The 18,886-nt window shown below is 44.4% G+C and overlaps 1 protein-coding gene across 1 annotated transcript in view; it reads right to left on the bottom strand.

Annotated features, from left to right (window-relative positions):
- NUP85 (nucleoporin 85) overlaps positions 1-18,886 on the bottom strand; it is a 215,379-nt gene that overhangs the window by 153,993 nt on the left and 42,500 nt on the right. Inside the window, exons 3-4 of the mRNA XM_069200126.1 lie at positions 9,794-9,956; positions 8,657-8,727 (exon numbers count right to left, since the gene is read on the bottom strand). Coding sequence (XP_069056227.1) covers positions 8,657-8,727; positions 9,794-9,956 — 234 coding nt within the window. The remainder of the gene's footprint in view (positions 1-8,656; positions 8,728-9,793; positions 9,957-18,886) is intronic.

Here is an 18,886-nt window from a genome sequence, read left to right as displayed (position 1 = left end):
CAAAACCATTACACCCAATTGTCAGTGATCATAAGTTTTGGATATAGTTCAAGTGATTCTATTGAGCAATCAGACATATCTGTTCTAAGAATAGAAGTCCATGCTTCCCCAGCAGGGGAACGAGGCCTGCCCTCCCATGTATAGTGTACGCCATGGAACCCCAATTAGGTCGGTTCATCTAGAGACCCACCAAAATGAGTGTCTCAAAAATATCCTTATGCCTTTCGGAAATCCGACCCTCATCCGTCGATGAGACTCGAGAGGAGGGAGCAATCTCCATTGTCTCATCATCCCTCTTTGCGATTCCTCATCTGTCGCAGGGAGATCATCCAGAGTCGCAGTCTTGCACTCTCGTCTCCAGTTGGAGTTGCTTGATCCAGCAGAGGCACCAGGGCTCGAGCGCAAAGGATTGGCCCATCCCTGGGCACTTTGCCCCATTTCTCCAGCCAGCACAAGACATCCTGTGGGGGTATACAAAAAGTGGGATTTACCCCCAGAGATGACACGAAGCCTGGCAGGGTACAGCAGCATATATCTTACACCCATGGGTCTTAGCTTGGCCTTCACTTTGAGGCAGCCTTTCTGCAAGTTCTGTACTTTGTTGGTGTAATTAGGATGTATGGACATCTTCTGGTTCTCGAAGAAAGTCAGTTCAGTCTCTCTGGCTGCCCGCAAGATACAATCTCTATCCTTATAATTCAGTAGGCGGGCAATGATGGCTCGCCGGCAGAGCCCCAGGCCTGGAAGGTGCCATTAATGCCCTGTGGGCCTTTTTGATGGCGAACAAGGGCGACAATTCAGTTGGTTTCAGGGTAGAGCAGATAGAGTTCTCTACAAACTGTTCAGTGGATGCCCCCGTCCGATCTTTCTGGGAAGCCCAGGAGTCTCACAATGTTACAGTAGGACCTCCCCTCCGCATCCTTCACCAGCGCTTCCTGTTTGCCATTCTTTGATATAGTTGCTGCCACCTGCTTCCGGAAAGCAGTCACCTCTGTCTGCAACTCCACAATGGAATCTTCTGCTACTCTTACTTTTTTCAGAGACCTTGCGTATGTCTGTACACAATAGGTTGACTTCAACTGCTAAGGGTTCAATTTTTCCTTCTAAGGCTTCCCTCAAACCATGTATGGCAGCAAGCAGCTCTGCCCTTGTAGGCTCCTCCTCAGTCTCCTCGAGTAGTCCTGCCATATGTCTGTCTGACGGTGTGCTGTGTTGTGGTTGTATAATTGTCCAAGATGTCATCCTGGGAGGAGCATGCTTGCTTATGTCTGCCCATGCTTGTATCCTTCATGTATTGTACTAACTGACCTCCCTGAGTACACAGACCAATACTCTGAGATAGCACCACCAGGCCCTACAGGTGCACAGGGAGAAGACAAACTCCACTGGGCAGGAAGCGTAAAGTTTATGTAGTGTGCAGTAGGTATGTCCTCACTTAAAAAAGAAAGAGCATCAAGCGTTGCTCCAAGTCAGTCTCAAAAAGGGGGGGGGGGCATTTATTTACAATCTGCCATCAGATTTTCACCCCTTGAGTCTATGCTGTCTAATCTTTCTGCTCCAAGTCATTAGGAGAGGAGGGAGTCTCCTGCTAGGTGGATGCAGTTCAGGGCCGCTCTGTCTATCCTTTTATGTGTCCCTCCCTGCGCTTCACTGGTGAGAAGTAACTGAGGCCTGCCCCAGTCACCAGGCTCTTTCACAGGGTGCAGCCGCACCCTTCTCTCCCCCGCTGGGCCGTATTCTGCTCACCTACTATACTTCATGTACCAGGTGCGCACGTTCCATGAGCCTGAAGGGCCAGGAGCACGGTGCCAGTCAGGCCGCTCACTGCCCATCAGGCCCAGCGTCCCACCGCAGCCTCCCTGATCCTCAGTGCCGCGTGGGTGTTCTGTGTGTTGAGCGAGCACTGCCACAGAACTCCTCCCAGCGGCCACCCCCCCATGCCAAAAAAAAAAGAAAGGTCTCTTCCCAGACTGCAGCCCAAGGCGGTCCCGGGGTTGACGTACAGGAGTCCAGTCAGACACCCTTGGCTCAGTCCATAGCCGCACCGCAGCCCGGATCTCTGCCAATCCATCGTTCCACAGGATCATGGCCCTAGGATGGGGCAGCAAAGTTGCCCCTCTCACCTTTTCTTCTGCCGCCACTCCTGCAATGACCAGCAAGGAGTCCTCATGGAACTCCCATCCAGACGTGTCTCTCAGGCTTGATGATGCAGGCCTATGCAGTCCCTCCCGTCAGGAGGCAGGCCCAGTTTCGCCAGCCTAGTACACAGTCACCGGGGGCGGGGTCCATGGACTCAGGATTCGCCAGGAAACGAGTGGCGTGATACATGCGGGGCTGATGAGTGACAAAAGGTCTGACAAGGACAAGGATTATTTAGGATTTATCAGGGTCAGTAGGAGCCTCTTAGGAGTGTGTCCCGTCAGCCATCTTGGTTAAGCCAAACCCAGAATGTGAGCTTTAAAGGTCTGTGCGAGAAGTCGGTGAGAGTATGTGCAGAACATTCTTATTGTAACAGAAAGTAGGCTTGTGAACAAAGAAACCACATCCACTTCCTTACCCCGAAATCAGACATTTGTTTACAACCATAAGATCTTGACTCCAAATGAGCAACACAGGATTGCCTGGGAGAGGTGGAATACGGACATTAATATTTCAGTATACAGGAAACAGTTCTCCCCCCGAAACCCCACCTATCCCTCTCCAAACTAAGAACTCACCCAAACAGGACCTCGATTGTATCGAACTGACCAAAAGCGAACAGGAACAGTTAAGAGAAAGTGCCATATGAAATGGGAACTAAATTTATTGCTGAAAGAATCTTATGGCAGACTCCTGTGCTGCCAGACCAGAGTAAATTGCCATTGACATGTTTTCTTGAGGATCACAGACTCTTGGACTCCACCCAAATGGGATTTAGACCTCAATATAGTACAAAATCGGCCCCTACTAGCAGTCACTGAAACCACCCGCCAACTGTTAGATCATGGAGGGCATGCAGCCATTATTTTACTTGAACTCAGTGCCGCTTTTGATACTGTAGATCACAATATCCTCCTTTATAGGCTCTCTAATATAGGGATAGAAGCCATAGCATTAACTTGGCTTTCCTCATTTCTAAAAGGTAGAACCTTTCAAGTCTCTGATCGTTCTTTTTTGTCTAAAATACTTCCCCTCACTTGTAGTGTTCCACAGGGCTCCTGTTTGAGCCCTACTCTCTTTAATATCTTCACATATGCTGACGATTCTCAATTAGTAGTATCCCTTTCTAATGCCAAAGACTCTTCCTTGACTAATCTTTCTCTTTGATTGACTAACCTTTCTCTTTGATTGGCAAATGGATGAATGTGTCTAAATTGAAACTCAATGACGGGAAATCCGAAGTAATGATTGTACGTAATGGTGCTCCTTTGAACATTTTAGTACTATATCCAGAAGTTTTTAATAACCTTCCGCCCCCTAAGGATCATATAAAGAGCCTAGGCTTTTGGCTAGACAGTCGCCTCACAATGGAGCAGCAAGCTAAAAAGATCTCCTCATCCTGTTTTGGCCTCCTTAGATCTCTAAGGAAAATTGTCAATCTATTACCCCCTTTAGCCAGAAGAATTCTTATCCAGGCTATGATACTCCCTCACCTGGACTATGGTAATTCCCTTTTCCTTAGCTCTCCTAATTATGTAGTGAAGAAACTTCAAGTTGTACAAAATACGGCAGCAAGACTACTGTTGAATATACCTAAACATCAATCAGCCTTAGCTTCCCTTCATTGGCTACCAATAAAACAGCGAATTTGCTTTAAGGCTCTATGTATAATACATAAAGCTCTTCACAATATAGGTCCCCACTTTCTCAGAAAAAGTATCTTACCTTATATTCCTACAAGAACTCTGAGATCTCCCGCCACCCAACTAGTTCATATATCACGGTTTAAAAGATCATCATGGGGAGGTAACTCCTTCTCCGTCAAGGCAGCTCGCCTCTGGAACTCCCTACCCTTAGAACTTCGGCAAGAACCCTTGGAACTACTGTTCCGAAAGAAGCTAAAGACCTTCCTATTTTTTTTACCTAACTCTCTTATAGCTTTTACATTATTTTATTTTCTGTGTCGGAGTTGTTACCTCTTCTTAGCGCTAGGAGGCCTTAGGGTAGCCATGCGTTTTATAAATCTGTTAAACTAAACTAAATACTTCAAGAAAATCTAAACACTCTTATGGCGGCCGCGCCGCTGGCGCGCCAAAGGCAAGCCCGTCCGCACCTGGCCCGCGCCCAGCGCCACGACCCCTGGTCCTCAGCACTCCCAAACCCCGCTGCACCACTACGACCCCTTCACCCTCCACGCCCTCAACCCAGGACGCTCCAACACCTGCTTCCAAGCTAACCCGAAACGGACCCACGGACCCTTCGCATGTCACACCTGCAAACTTACCTTCCACCATGAAACTACCACGACCACCAGCCCACGCGCCATCAACCACCTCAAATGCATCCTGATCAACGCTTGATCCATCCACAAGCGCGCCGTTGAACTCTGGGACCTCCTGGACTCCACCGCACCAGACGTCGCCTTCATCACTGAGACCTGGATGAACGCTTCCTCGGCCCCCGACATCGCCATAACCATCCCCGAAGGCTACAAGATTTCCAGGAAAGACCGCACCAACCAAGTAGGAGGAGGAATCGCCATCGTCTTCAAAGACTCCATCAGCGTCACCACCTCCACCGAAGACACCCCCCTCGCCGCCGAGCACCTGCACTTCCAGATCCGCACAGACCCCAGGACCACCCTCAGAGGATCCCTCATCTACCGTCCCACTGGACCGCGCGCCCTCTTCAGCGACTCCATCACCGACTTCATCTCCCCGCACGCCCTCGCCAGACTACATCCTCCTCGGCGACCTCAACTTCCATCTGGAACAGAACAACGACCCCAACACCACCGCCCTGCTCGACAACCTCGCCAACCTCGGCCTCAAGCAACTGGTGAACACCCCCACCCACATCGCCGGACACACGCTTGACCCCATCTTCTCCGCCAGCAAACATGTTTCCTTCAGCCACGCCTACGCTCTACACTGGACCGACCACAGTTGTGTCCACTTCACCTTCCGACGCGAGACCCGCCACCTCCGCACTCAACCCATCCCTCGTCGAAAGTGGAACAAAATCCCCGAAGAACAGCTTTTCTCCACACTTATCGACAACCAACCCACCTTCGCCGCCAACCCCAACGACGCAGCCCTCAGCCTCACGAACTGGATCACCAACTGCGCTGACAACCTCGCTCCCCTCAGACGCCTTCCAAGACAGTCCAACACCAAAAAACCTCTCTGGTTCTCTGACACCCTTAAGGAATCAAAGAAAACCTGTCGCGCCCTCGAAAAAGCCTGGCGTAAGGACCACACCGCAGACAACATGACCGCCGTTAAGAACGCTACCCGCGAACACCACCACCTGATCCGCGCAGCCAAAAGGAATTTCTTCACAGACAGACTGGACAAAAACAGCCACAACAGCAGAGAACTCTTCAGCATCGTAAAAGAGTTCTCCAACCCCAACGCCATCACGCCCTCTCAAGACCTTTGCAACTCCCTCGCCACCTTCTTCCATCGTAAGATTACCGACCTACACGACAGCTTCGGACACCAGACCCAGCCGACCAACACTGAACCCACACCCCCAGCCATCACCCTCAACGCCTGGACCCACATCAACACAGAAGAGACCAAAACCACCATGAACTCAATCCACTCAGGTGCCCCCTCGGACCCCTGCCCACACTTCATCTTCAATAAAGCTGACGACATCATCGCCCCGCACCTCCAGGCCATCATCAACTCCTCGTTTTCGTCTGCTACCTTCCCCGAAAGCTGGAAACACGCTGAAGTCAACGCCCTACTGAAGAAACCTACGGCTGACCCAAGCGACCTGAAGAACTTCCGCCCCATCTCGCTCCTCCCCTTCCCTGCCAAAGTCATAGAGAAGACAGTCAACAAGCAGCTTACCAACTTCCTTGAAGACAACAACCTTCTCAACCCCTCTCAATCCGGATTCCGAGCCAACCACAGCACTGAAACCTCCATCATCTCAGTCACAGACGACATCAGAACCCTGATGGACAACGGTGAAACAGTCGCCCTCATCCTCCTCGACCTCTCGGCTGCCTTCGACAGAGTCTGTCACCGCACCCTAATAACCCACCTCCGCTCCACCGGGATCCAAGGCCAGGCCCTGGACTGGATCGCCTCCTTCCTCTCCAACCGCTCTCAGAGAGTCTACCTCCCACCTTTCCGCTCTGACCCCACCGAGATCATCTGCGGCGTCCCACAAGGCTCCTCACTCAGCCCGACACTCTTCAATGTCTACATGAGCCCCCTCGCCGACATCGTACGCAAGCACAGCATCATCATCACCTCCTACGCCGACGACACTCAACTGATACTCTCGCTCACCAAGGACCCCACCAGCGCAAAGACCAACCTGCAAGATGGAATGAAGGACGTCGCAGATTGGATGAGACTCAGCCGTCTGAAACTGAACTCAGACAAAACGGAAGTCCTCATCCTCTATAACACCCCGACCGCCTGGGACGACTCCTGGTGGGCCACAGCCCTTGGCACCGCACCGACCCCCTCAGACCACGCACGCAACCTCGGCTTCATCTTGGACCCACTTCTCACCATGACCAAACAAGTCAACGCTGTGTCTTCCTCCTGCTTCCTCACCCTCTGAATGCTCCGGAAGATCTTCCGCTGGATCCCCACCGACACCAGGAAGACCGTGACCCACGCCCTCGTCACGAGCCGCATGGACTACAGCAACACCCTTTATGCTGGGACCACCGCAAAACTCCAGAAACGTCTGCAACGAATTCAAAACGCCTCTGCCCGTCTCATCCTCGACATACCCCTTAACAGCCACATCTCCGCCCACCTGAGACACCTGCACTGGCTTCCCGTCAGCAGAAGGATCACCTTCCGTCTCCTCACCCACGCACACAAAGCCCTCCACAACAAGGGACCAGAATACCTCAACCGCCGCCTCAGCTTCTACGCTCCCACCCGTCGTCTCCGCTCCACCAGCCTCGCTCTCGCCGCCGTCCCTCGCATCCGCCGCTCCACGGCGGGTGGGAGGTCCTTCTCCTACCTGGCGGCCAGGACTTGGAACTCCCTCCCCACCATCCTCAGGACCACCCAGGACCACTCCGTATTCAGGAGACTCCTCAAGACCTGGCTCTTCGAGCAGCAGTAACCCCTTTCCCCTAGCGCCTTGAGACCCGCACGGGTGAGTAGCGCGCTTTATAAATGTTAATGATTTGATTTGATTTGAAACACTAAAAGCAAATTAGTGTTTGAGACGTCTGTCAGTTATTGCTGACTTCCTAGGTTCCATCAAGGACATTCTTAATCTGCTAAATAAACAAGCTTTACCAAAGTCAATGGGTCTGGTGTGCCAACAACCCTTTTGGTGCCATCAAAACTCGTTTAGTTTTTTCGGGGTGTTTTGCAAATCTTTTATCAAGCTGAAACAGAAATAAAACACTGACCAAAATATGCTTTTAGTGTCAAAAAGTACACATTGCCATAGAAGTCCCTGGTTAAATTGTCAGCTTTGTGTAAGCTGTTCACTAAACCTAGCAAACAAAATATATGTATGAAATAAAAACATTTGCCACCTTGTTGGTGCTTAAGCAATAGCACTGTAATAGTTTAAACATTTTAAAGTGCAAACAAATATGCTCCTCTAATATAGAAATACTTTTCAGTCAACTTATAAAAAAAAAAAAATATAGAATGTGATCTTGTTAATTAAAGGCCATTAGGAGTAAGTTTCATTATGTTAGATATAAAACGTCTAACATAGGAACAACAGAAGCCAGTGCTGGTAAGTGCGACAAAATTAACAGGTGCTAGACTAGACAGAGTATATCAGTGTGATTTATGAGTAACACAGAAGGGCCTTAGAACATAAACGGTTATTAAAAATGCTGCAGACCAATGCTGCAGGCCTTAAATATGATATGGACTTCAACCTTCAGAGGAGTACAAAGTTGTTTTTTTCCAAAAACCTTAATATAAATATTATGGCAGCACTTAGGTTTGTTTATATGGTGTTTCTGTGATGGAACATTATGACAGAGAGTTGGTTTAGTTAAGGTATGAATTAATCTTTAAGGCAACAGGTCTATCTTCTTGTGCAAGAAGGAGAGAAGACAGGGAATCACATGCTACTCGAAGACAGCAGTTTTAAAAAGTTCATTTTAGAAAAACTGAAAGTCTAATGTTGAGATCACCAAAAGACTGTGAAACAGTACTTTAAGCCAAATCAGCAAACATCTGAGTCCACAAATCAGGCCGTGGTTTACCCTGAACATGTGAGAACTTTAAAAAGTTGACCAAAATCACCAGTAGGAGCTTAAAAATAATTCTAGAAAATAAAATTTAAAAAAAAAAAAAAAAAAAGAAGAAGAAGAAGGTTTGGGCAGTGTGTATACCAGCTACATATTTGTGCTGTTTTTCAAATAATGGAGTAATGATTTCTTAAATATTTCTGCATGAACAAAAGCCATGCATTGGAAATGCAAATATACATGTCACTCAGAGGTTGAATGCAGATACTATTCAAGTGGCCAATTGTACAATGAAAGATTTGGGGTACTTACAAGCTACGCTGTACATCTCTTCCATGCAGGCTCGGATGACTGAACGGTAGTTTTTACTTACTCGAACTAATCTGCCAAGAAACAAAAAAAATATATATTTTTTTTAAATCACAGGTTGCCGAGACACAAAAACAATGGAAAGAACACGTTACTTACCTTGGGTATCAAACTTTCTGGTAGCAACTCCATCGAACCGCAGATCCCGCACTTTTAGAATGGATACTAATGCAATATCTATTCGGAGGTGGGCCAGAGTATTGGCTCAAACCATAAAGTCCTGCAGGACTGAGCAGACGGAGTGCCCCCCTCGGCAATCCTAGTTGTCCAGACAGTAGTCCTTTGTGAACATATAGTGGACGCATGCGCAGCCACCTGACAAATGTCTAGGACAGGTACTCCATGTCTCATTGCCATGGTAGCAACCTTGTTGTTAGTTTAGAAATATTTAAGAAATCAACAGTCTAACAAATTAATGTAGTAGGCGCACATTGCACCTTCTTTACGGTATTAATATTTTGTACTTTTGAAAACTACAAAATGCAGGTGCTCACAGTTTGCATACAGATCAAGAAATTAATTGTTCAATGAAAAGGTAAAAGATCCTAACTTAAGAGCTATCTTATGCATACCCTCCACCAGGCTCAGATAATAAAAAGGACGCCCCTCCGCCTCCCCGCCCCCACTCTAGTCAACCTGGCTGATCAATGCTAAAGATGACTAAGGCGAAGCAGTACTGGAGTTACTGGATAGCACACAGGCTGTGCATGGTGAGAAAGCTCTTGAGCTGGAGCCAGTCAAGACTGTGCTAAAGATAGTGTTGTAGTGGAGGAGACACTGCATCGCTCTATTAAAGGATGATAATGCAGTGCTAAAGTCAATGAACACCTGTGCCAAGGATGTATGTGAAGTGTTGGGCTTAGAGAGGAGGTACAGACGGAAAGTCTGTCCATAGCCATGCTAAAAGTAGTAATGCAGTGCTAAACTCACTGCTGATGCAAAACTAATGGGTGACTGCATGACTTAGCTGTTGATGTTTGTGAAGCACTGCTGGTTTCAATGCAGGGCCAAGAAAAGGTAGGTTAAGGCACGGTTCAGCAGAGGCTACGACGCACATGTCGGAATCCGCCAGCTACTCACTGGCTTTTCTGCGACTTTCCAGCTGTTTCTTCTTCGTTCTTCTGAAGGGCAACAAAGATCCCATGTGACTCACTGAAGAGTTTACGCAGAATTGGGGAATATATGTCCTCATCCTTTCGAACGATATAAAGGTAAGGGCACCCTTGGCCCTGAGAAGCCATTTCTGAAAAGTAAAAAAGAAGAAAGACAATAGAAGGTTAATGTAAAAAAGAAACTAAGAAAGCAGAGCAACAATGAATCAATAGAAGCCACAATCGTGCAGTACCCAAATACATGCAAAATGGCTTCAACAGTTTACAGGCATTTAGTTTTTTTAATTGGGTTTTATTTGACAACAGTAATATACAACGTCAGTTGGTAATTAATTGCCACACAAAGGTAGTACAGTGTAAATTGTAACTCATCATAGATAGCTGTTAAAAAAAAAAAATAGCAGTTCCACACAACCATCCTAACTGTGAAACAAGTCAGTCTCGTGGGGGATTCAGAGGGTTATGGCGCAACGGACTGTGACATTAAGTAGGACATCTGGAGATCCCAAATATCGTTAGAGCGTGACGGTATCGGTAGGGTGACCAGACGTCCCGGATTTCCCCGGACAGTCCCGGTTTTTAGAGAACTGTCCCGGTGTCCCGACGCTTCTCTTAATTTTAAACAAATGTCCCGGTTTTTGGGACAAAGGTCAGATCTTTAAATAATTGTCCCGGTTTTTGGGACAAAGGTCAGATCACCTAGGGAAGCATAAGTTAAAAACGCCTACAAAGTATGAAATAATTAAAGTAAATTATCTGTTACTGTCAGGCAACACAGTCCCTTGAGAGGAATGGGGAGCAGAGAGAGGTGGGTGGAGGCGGGTTGGGGGTGCAGGGTGGGAGGTCAAGCCATAGCTAATTTTATGCGTAGTCTTTTAAATGGGTGGGTGTGTGTATATATATATATATATATACACACACACACACACACCTGTATAGGCACACATTCACAAAGCTATGCCAAAAAAAAAAAAAGAAGAAACGGGACAGACCAGATATAAAAGTGAGAGTAAAGTCTTTAGTCCTTCTTTTAGGTCTGTCCTGTACCGGTTTTTGCTCCTCAAGATCTGGTCACCCTGGGGATTTCTTTAGCATAGGTTTCTAGTTGCTCTTTACAATAGGACATATCAAGCAACGAATGCCTATATTGTGGTGCAGATCTTTTCCCCCAGTGCATGGCTATTTGTCTTTTAGCTAGTATCATCGCACTCGCCACTGATTTGCGGTGCGTAGTCGAGACTTGCAGAGTAAGCAGAACTAGGGTGTACACACTAGTGCCCATATTTATACTTTTTTAGCACTGCATTTGCACCGCTTTTTGACGCAAATGCGGCACTAAAAAGTATAAATATGGGCCTAGGTGTCTGCAGTCATGGCTTCCAAGGCCATCACCACCTGAACCAGAATTGCTGAATGGGGTCACATCCCAGATGAGGAAAATCTGCATTAGGCGTCTTGCAGCAAGTGCAATCTGTGTCATCTGGCAAACTATAGTGTGCTAATTTCACGGGAGTGTAATACATCTACTGTATATACTTAAAATGAATGCTACGCATATTACAGTTTGGTGTAAGTTGTGCTATTAACGTGCAACAGAATTGACAGTCCTGGTCAATGGAATGTCTAGCACGGCATTCCATTGATTCAGTTCTTTGTCTTCTACTGTGTGAGTATCATGTTGTGAGTCATTGTATAATCTTATTAGATCTTTTCGCAAGGGGCTTGTTAGCAGTAGTTGTAGGGCACGTAGCGGTTCGCTCGAAAAGGAGGAGTAATGCTCTTTCAAGGCTGCATGCTGACGATAATACGTGTATACCAGTAGTGGGGTCTTGCACGTTGTATTTGGGAGTCCTGATATGTTAATGAACTTGCCTTCGTGATATATGTCTTGTTCGACAACATAGCTCAGGGCGCTTGCTTTGGGCAGAATGCAAAGATAGTCGAAGCATACTAACTCCCGGTCAGCAGAGGCGCTAGAGTGCGGCCATCTTGCTCGGGTTCCTGGCCACATCCCCTACAGGCATATTTAAACTCAGGCTCCCAATAATAAATAACGATATTCAACAAAAATATAGTAACCAGCAGCTTTGTCAAGTAATTGCTTGTTTGAAGAACAGTTTCAGATCAAGAAGCAATTTTATAATTTATCTTATTTACCGAAATGTACTTAAGCCCTCAGTGAGAAAGGAATGCACTTTTTTGCTCCTCAAAAAAACAATTAATCCTAATTTGGAAAGCTAAGGATTACAATACACCCACCTCAACACCTAACCCAGCACTGTGAATGCGAAGCAAGAAATTAAAGAAAACAATGGGCCCACTCTCAAAGTCCAAAGTGTTTAAAAGAGAATTCATCATGGAGAACACTGCTTCCAGGGTACAACACTGCATAGCTATACTCGTTTGGAACACAGAGCAGTTGACTGTAATAGCAACGTCTAAGATATTATATCCTGCACAAGTATTCATACAAATAAACTACTTATCAATGATGAGGGTTACAGAAAGAAGCTGTGGTAGGCTCAGTCTAAAGAACAGTAGAGCAACATTTCTACCTATGACTAGTGGAAAAGTCAGGTTTGGATTTGGAAGGGAAATATGCAGAGAATCAAACTGTAAATGCAGGGATAGTCCCTGCAATGAGGATGGGCATTCAACGCCACCCAGGGAAGCCTACAAGTTAACATTTAGGAACATACCTGTTTATGCACAGCATACCCGCAGAGGCTCGAGGAAGACCCCAAATTCGCATTCACACTGTACATATGTACTGTGCTGAGCTTTCAAGCAGAAACCTACGAGCACAGAGGGAAGCCCCATAAATGTAGGCCCACAATGCACATAAGTGGAAGACAGAATGAAGGGTTTGAAATAAACTTTCAAAGTTTAAGTCAATTCCAGTAATCATGCTAGAGTCACAATCATACAATGTTCTTTACTAGAAAAATGAATCAAAATCGGATCATACTGGGTGGGTTAGTATCATTATACGCCAATGCACAGTCATCTGGACCATGGTCTTTCAGCCCTTACTGGTTTCTGGCTACTGACTTAAGTCTGTAATGTCTGTCTTTCTTCGCTCATTAGATGCTGAAGAGGCCAAGTAAGTGTATTTATATAGTTCTTACTACGCCTGACGAGGCGTCGAAGAGCTTTTCAGTGAGTAGAATGCTACTCTGGAACCCAAAAGAATTAGTGGTGGATTAGTATAGCCAAATATAAGTATAATATTAGTTTTAGTATAGAGAAATAGGGGTTAATTTGAGCGGTGGACATGTGAGTGTTAGCTCGATTGAATAGACTAATGGAGGGATACAAGAGGGAAGAATCCTGAAGTGTTAATTGGGAGATCATAGTAGTAAGGTGAGGTTTGGGATGAGTCAAGGAGAGATGGAGGAGTGAAGAGCCTGTAGATAGGGATTACTGCATTCTGTGCACTAACCACGAGTAGTGAATTTTAGGTTACTGTAGCCCAACATAACCCACTGAGCATATCTGCTGATGTCGATCAGTGTTTTCTGGGGTATAAACAGGGCCTCAGTGGCACTCCATATGATCAGTCATTAATGAGTTGCACACTCAAGAATCACTAGAAATGGTATATGCAGTTTAACATTTATTTTAAAATAATTATTTTTAAACTGAGTTTAGCACCACAATATTGTTTGGTAACATCACAGAAGAAAAGTCAGAAGCAGCTAAGCATTTCATGAACAGTGAAATCAGCAAGTAAAAACCCGTGCTGTTACAATTTGCATCCCTTAACGTCCTCACTGTGCTATCTATAAGCGCTGTGCTAGTTTTAGCAGATGAATTAATAATAAGCATTTTCTTGCATTTTAAAGGTGGTGCACATACCTGGGACAACAGGATTTGTTGAATGGTATCAGTGGTATAGGAATTACAGCACTTCCCGTAAGATAGGGAAAGTATGCAGAAAGGTACATGCAGTATGCTCAACAGGCACTATGCTACCCCAATAGTATCAATTTTATGTGAGAGAGACTCCCAAATAACCGTAACATACAAGATGTTCACAGAGCAAAGCCGGTCTTTTAACAGTAAACTCCAAAATGATGGTTCATTAATTGATGAAAACGATGAGATTCAGTAGTAAGGTGTCAAGTATTTATTGCACAGATAAAAGACAGCCAACACATATTTCGTCTATGACAGCGTTTTCTAGGCTGCAAAATCAATATTGCAAACAAACATATCCAACACAACAACTTAATACCTGCACTCAAATGTGCAGTTGGTGAAAATAAACACACAACGGCATATACAAAGGCAAAAAGCCAAGTTAGCTGGTTCCGGTCACATCATGAGAGGTGCATCATGAATGGAGTGCAAAGAGACACCTGTGTGGATAGCAAAAATCTTGAAAGGATGAACCAGTCCACAAGGAAACATCATACCTTTGTTTTATTGCATATTTTGTGGTTTACTAGCACTCCCTTCTATTAGGGGTATACTTATACTGACAATCATGACTACTTTCAACGATGACAGAGAAACTTTTGGAGGAACTTTTCCAGGAAAACCACTGTTCATATTGATATGGTTTCTATGAATAAAAATGAAGGATTAAAACATAAATTCACTATATTAGAGAGATTAAAACAAACAAGAGTGGTCACAATGGCGAGATGCCACTATTCTTAAAAAGTATATAGAGATAAAACAAGTATCGAGAGGCCTTAGAATCATCATTTTTCCTATTTTTGATGACCTTGGAAATGATGATTAGAATGCAAACAGTTATTACATAACTCATCTAAAGCATGTCTATTATCTTTAGACATGCTGAGAGAAAAAGGGAATCCACCCTACTGGAAATATCTAAACTTGAGAAAGAGATTAAGAACGTGAATTTAGCAGAGGCCACTCAAAACAACCAATACTACAGGAGGCTCTTGCTTAACACCAGCTTTATCTTAAAGATAAGAAGTCACACAAATTAAAGAGGGATGATAACTACAGAAGCGGCAGGATCTTTACTTTTGCACATATATGTGACAACATACAAATTAAGCAGACAGTAACCAACACTGAGCAGATCTCTAGCTTGATTTCTAACAGAGAGTCAGATGTCTCCAGCATAACAAGTGATCAGGATGATGGCCCTAGCATCAGCAACTCAGACCTACTTAACCACACTTCTTCTTCAACTTTTTTAAAGGAAGTAGAACAATATTGCAAACTGCAACAAACAACCAGCCCCTATAAGAGAACCGGAAGAGGAAAAGGAGGGGAACAGGCCCATCAAAAAGAGAGCAAATAACTACCAGATAAGGTGCCAGGTTCCAGAAAAACCAACCAATGCAAGTTGTTTGATGTCTACTGTAACTACATGAATGCTAATAAGGAAATTTTGTCTGACGACATCACTATTGTTAATCTTTCAGATTCTGATCCGAGTTCAGCTAAAATAAAACTACTTTCTAAAGGACTTGGGTTTTGTCCCACGTCTAAACCAGACTTTACACGGATGCATATTGACATTTAAATTCATACTTAAAACTTAGATTTAAACAATTCTTTGCTACTAAACAACAATACTTAACTTCTCAACCTACTACACAGACAGGTTCTTGTCACAAAACAATCAAGGATATAGAAGATCTTCAAATCCTACTATCTTTGGACATAGTCGACTTGTCTACCCCACCCGACATAAATCTTACTTAACTTGGGTATTTCCAACGATCTGAGTTCTGACAGCTGCTTAAAGCCCAAATCGCCTTTCTTCCTGCCAACACAAACCGATTATGCCATCAAAACATTCTACAAACTAGTAACAAATTACTTTTATACATGGGAGGACATGGATAAGTCTCGCAACAGTCACCACTACGACTACTTCGCTTCCGAAGAAAGGAAGGCTCTAAATCAGCTGTCCACTGCCCCCGATATTGTCAAAGAAGCAGACAAAGGGGGTAATATCGTCATAAAGAAAAGGAATGATTACATTGGGGAAATCGACAGCCAACTTTCTGACAACTGCATAGGTTAGATTAAACAACAACCACTTGAACGATATTACTGGCCTTTTAGAAAAGAAACTAAAGGGATGGAGGCAGTGCTTGAAATGGAAATATTAAAGTGCAGGTACTCTGTGCCAGAGTACCTGCTTGTTTTCGAGAAGTGCCGGTACTCCCCAATTAAAAGTATTACATTTTTCTCGAGATGTGCCGGTACTCACCCTCTCAAAATAAAAAAGTGCAGGTACTCAATACCGGACAGTACCGGCCCATTTGAAGCACTGGATGGAGGGATATGCATCTCCTATCAGATCTAGAATTCAGATACATGTTCATTCCACAACCCAAGGCACCTTGCATTTTTATTCTAACCAAAATCCATAAACAAGGAGCCTTTCCCCCAGGAAGGCCAATCATTTCTGGCTTCAGTTCCCCACTGAGTGCCTCTCTGAATACATTGATATATTCTTACAGCCATATGTATGTAATCTTCCCTCTTTTGTCTGGGACACTAAGAACATACTGAATCAACTCATGGAATTCACCTGAACTCAGGACTGTTGGTTTGTGACTCTAGACATAGTCTCACACTATACTTCAATTCCCAAGACTACAGATATTAAAGCCATACGTTATTTTCTCTCCCTAAGAGACGCGCCCCTACTTGAACACACTGACATGATGACTGAAATGATTTTGTTGATACTAGACAATAACGTCTTCATTCACAATGGTACCTGGTTTCGCCACGGCCTAGCAATGGGTTCCAAATTTTCACCTTCCTTTGCTAACTTGTACATGGGGTGGTTAGAGAAAGTTTACATTTGGTCTAAGTGCCTGGCAAGACTCAACCATGTGATGTACTGGGGGGGAGAAACAGAAGACATATTGTTGACCTGGACGGGTAGCATAAAATTACTATCTGAATTTGTCACTTTTTCAAAGAACAATTCCTATACCATTTCTTTCACAGATCAATTCATCCAGAAACAGATAATATACTTGGACCTTACCCTCTACAGCAAGGACCCCATGATTCTATCAACACTGTTCAGAAAACCCACTGTGTGCAATCACATTCACACTACTAGTTCACACTCTATGTCCTAAGTACACTGCATTCCCCATGGTGAGATGACTAAACTAAAGCATAACTGCAGTGAGGAATCAACAATCTGGAAGAAAGACTTTTGCCTAGAGGTTACCCAGACGCATTTATTACCAAAGCTAAACAGAGAATCTCTGGAGTACAACACCACACTTTGTTAAGAACAAGCCCAAACCATCCAAGGGGAAAACAAGGATGGCACTTATCACACTATATCACAGTTCCAGTCATGTCCTCTACTGACTTCTTCTTAGACATTGGCATGTAGATCCATCTCTGAAAGATATTGTTCCCAACAAGCACTTGATCACATATAGCAGGGGCAGAATACTACGTAATATAGTATGTCCTAGTTTTTTGGCTCAGAATAGAAGACAAACCATATCGAGATGGCTTTTGCCACAACCTAAGGTTTTTTTTTTTTGTTTTTTTTTTAAATGTGGGTGTTGCAATATGTGTCTTTCTGCCCTGGATAAACTGAAATGCTTTCAGTATAACAGTCCTACTAAATATACTATTAATTATTTCATTAACTGTAAGACCAAATTTGCAGTCTATTGCATTGTCTTCATTTGTCGCTGTATAGACATAGGAAGTACCATAAGACCACTTAAAGGAAGAATTCAAGAGCACATCTATGCCATCAGGAACAGTAACGAACTATCCACTCACTACTCACTTCAACATGGAACACAGAATGCACAAGCTATCTCAACTCAAGTTTCACGCAACTGGAATGGTGTTAGAACATCCAAGAGGAGGTGACCGAGTTCGAGCACTGCACATAATAGAGACCAACTGGATCATCAAACTTAGAGCTGGGGAGTAGGGACTAAATTTGGATTGTGAGCTTCATGTTTTTTTGACGATTCATGAACATGCGCATTGTGGTCGCTACCATTGGCTCTTTTTGAGATGTTGTGTAGCTTTCACATAAGTGTATTTACGGTTTTGCGAATTCATACTACTTTGGGCTTTCCCCTCATGGAATGGTTTTCACATCTTTACTAGCATACCTATACTGGTAAATTATATACCTTCATGATCTTACACATTGGATGCCCCTTTGAAGATTCATTCAATATATGCCTTTTCGTACCTTATTCTTGCCTTTCTTTCAGTCTGTCTCTGGATGGATGTTCTACTCTTACATTTTTGCTCTTCTCCCACGTTGCTTAGAAGGACTTTGACTTACTGACTTACAATTAATTTACTTTCATACTGGCATCACTCTCAGTTTCTGTACCCACATTTTTATGCCACCTCTTGAGTTCACATCGACCTCTCTGTATGCTTCTGGAAATGTTATTTCCTATTAATTTGGCACACTTGTTTGTTTCCACTATGTTTCTCTGTATTCCTCATTTACTACATATGTCCCCTTTTTCTCTAAGTTACTCTCTTCGAGGTACCTATGCATTTTTTTTACTACCCCGTATTGAACTAGTTTTGGTCCTCTCTCTCCTCCCCCCCCCCCTTTTTTGTTTTTTTTCTGGGCTTGTACCCATAATAAGTTTCAACTTGGGTAAGCTGAGCCTTTCATTTTCCATACTTTACATTTATTTCTAATTTTATAACCATTTTGTTTTAATTCTTTTTTTCTCTCCTCTCAGCCCCTCCCCCCCCCCCCCCATCACATCTCTTTTAACGACTGGATGTTTATCGGTAATACACACTTCGAATATACACTACGATATACACTTCAAATATAGTGCACAACTTTTACTTTACTAGATACCTTCTTTGTACTAGTCCCATTTCCTTGTCTATTCTGCACGCTATTAGAGCATCCCGAAGAGGTGGTGCCTGTTAGACCTTCACCGCCAACAGTACGCATGATCATTCTTGTCCCCATCCATGGTGCATCACTTGGAAGGAAATTTAACCTAATTTTAACTTTATTTATAGAACAGCTCGGTAACGTATTACGGCTTCAGTGTCAATACTACATTGCCTGCTTCCCAAAGCA

Source organism: Pleurodeles waltl, chromosome 7 (assembly GCF_031143425.1).
Source record: "Pleurodeles waltl isolate 20211129_DDA chromosome 7, aPleWal1.hap1.20221129, whole genome shotgun sequence".
NCBI classification, from domain to species: Eukaryota; Metazoa; Chordata; class Amphibia; order Caudata; family Salamandridae; genus Pleurodeles; species Pleurodeles waltl.
This window is presented reverse-complemented; position numbering and strand designations above follow the sequence as displayed.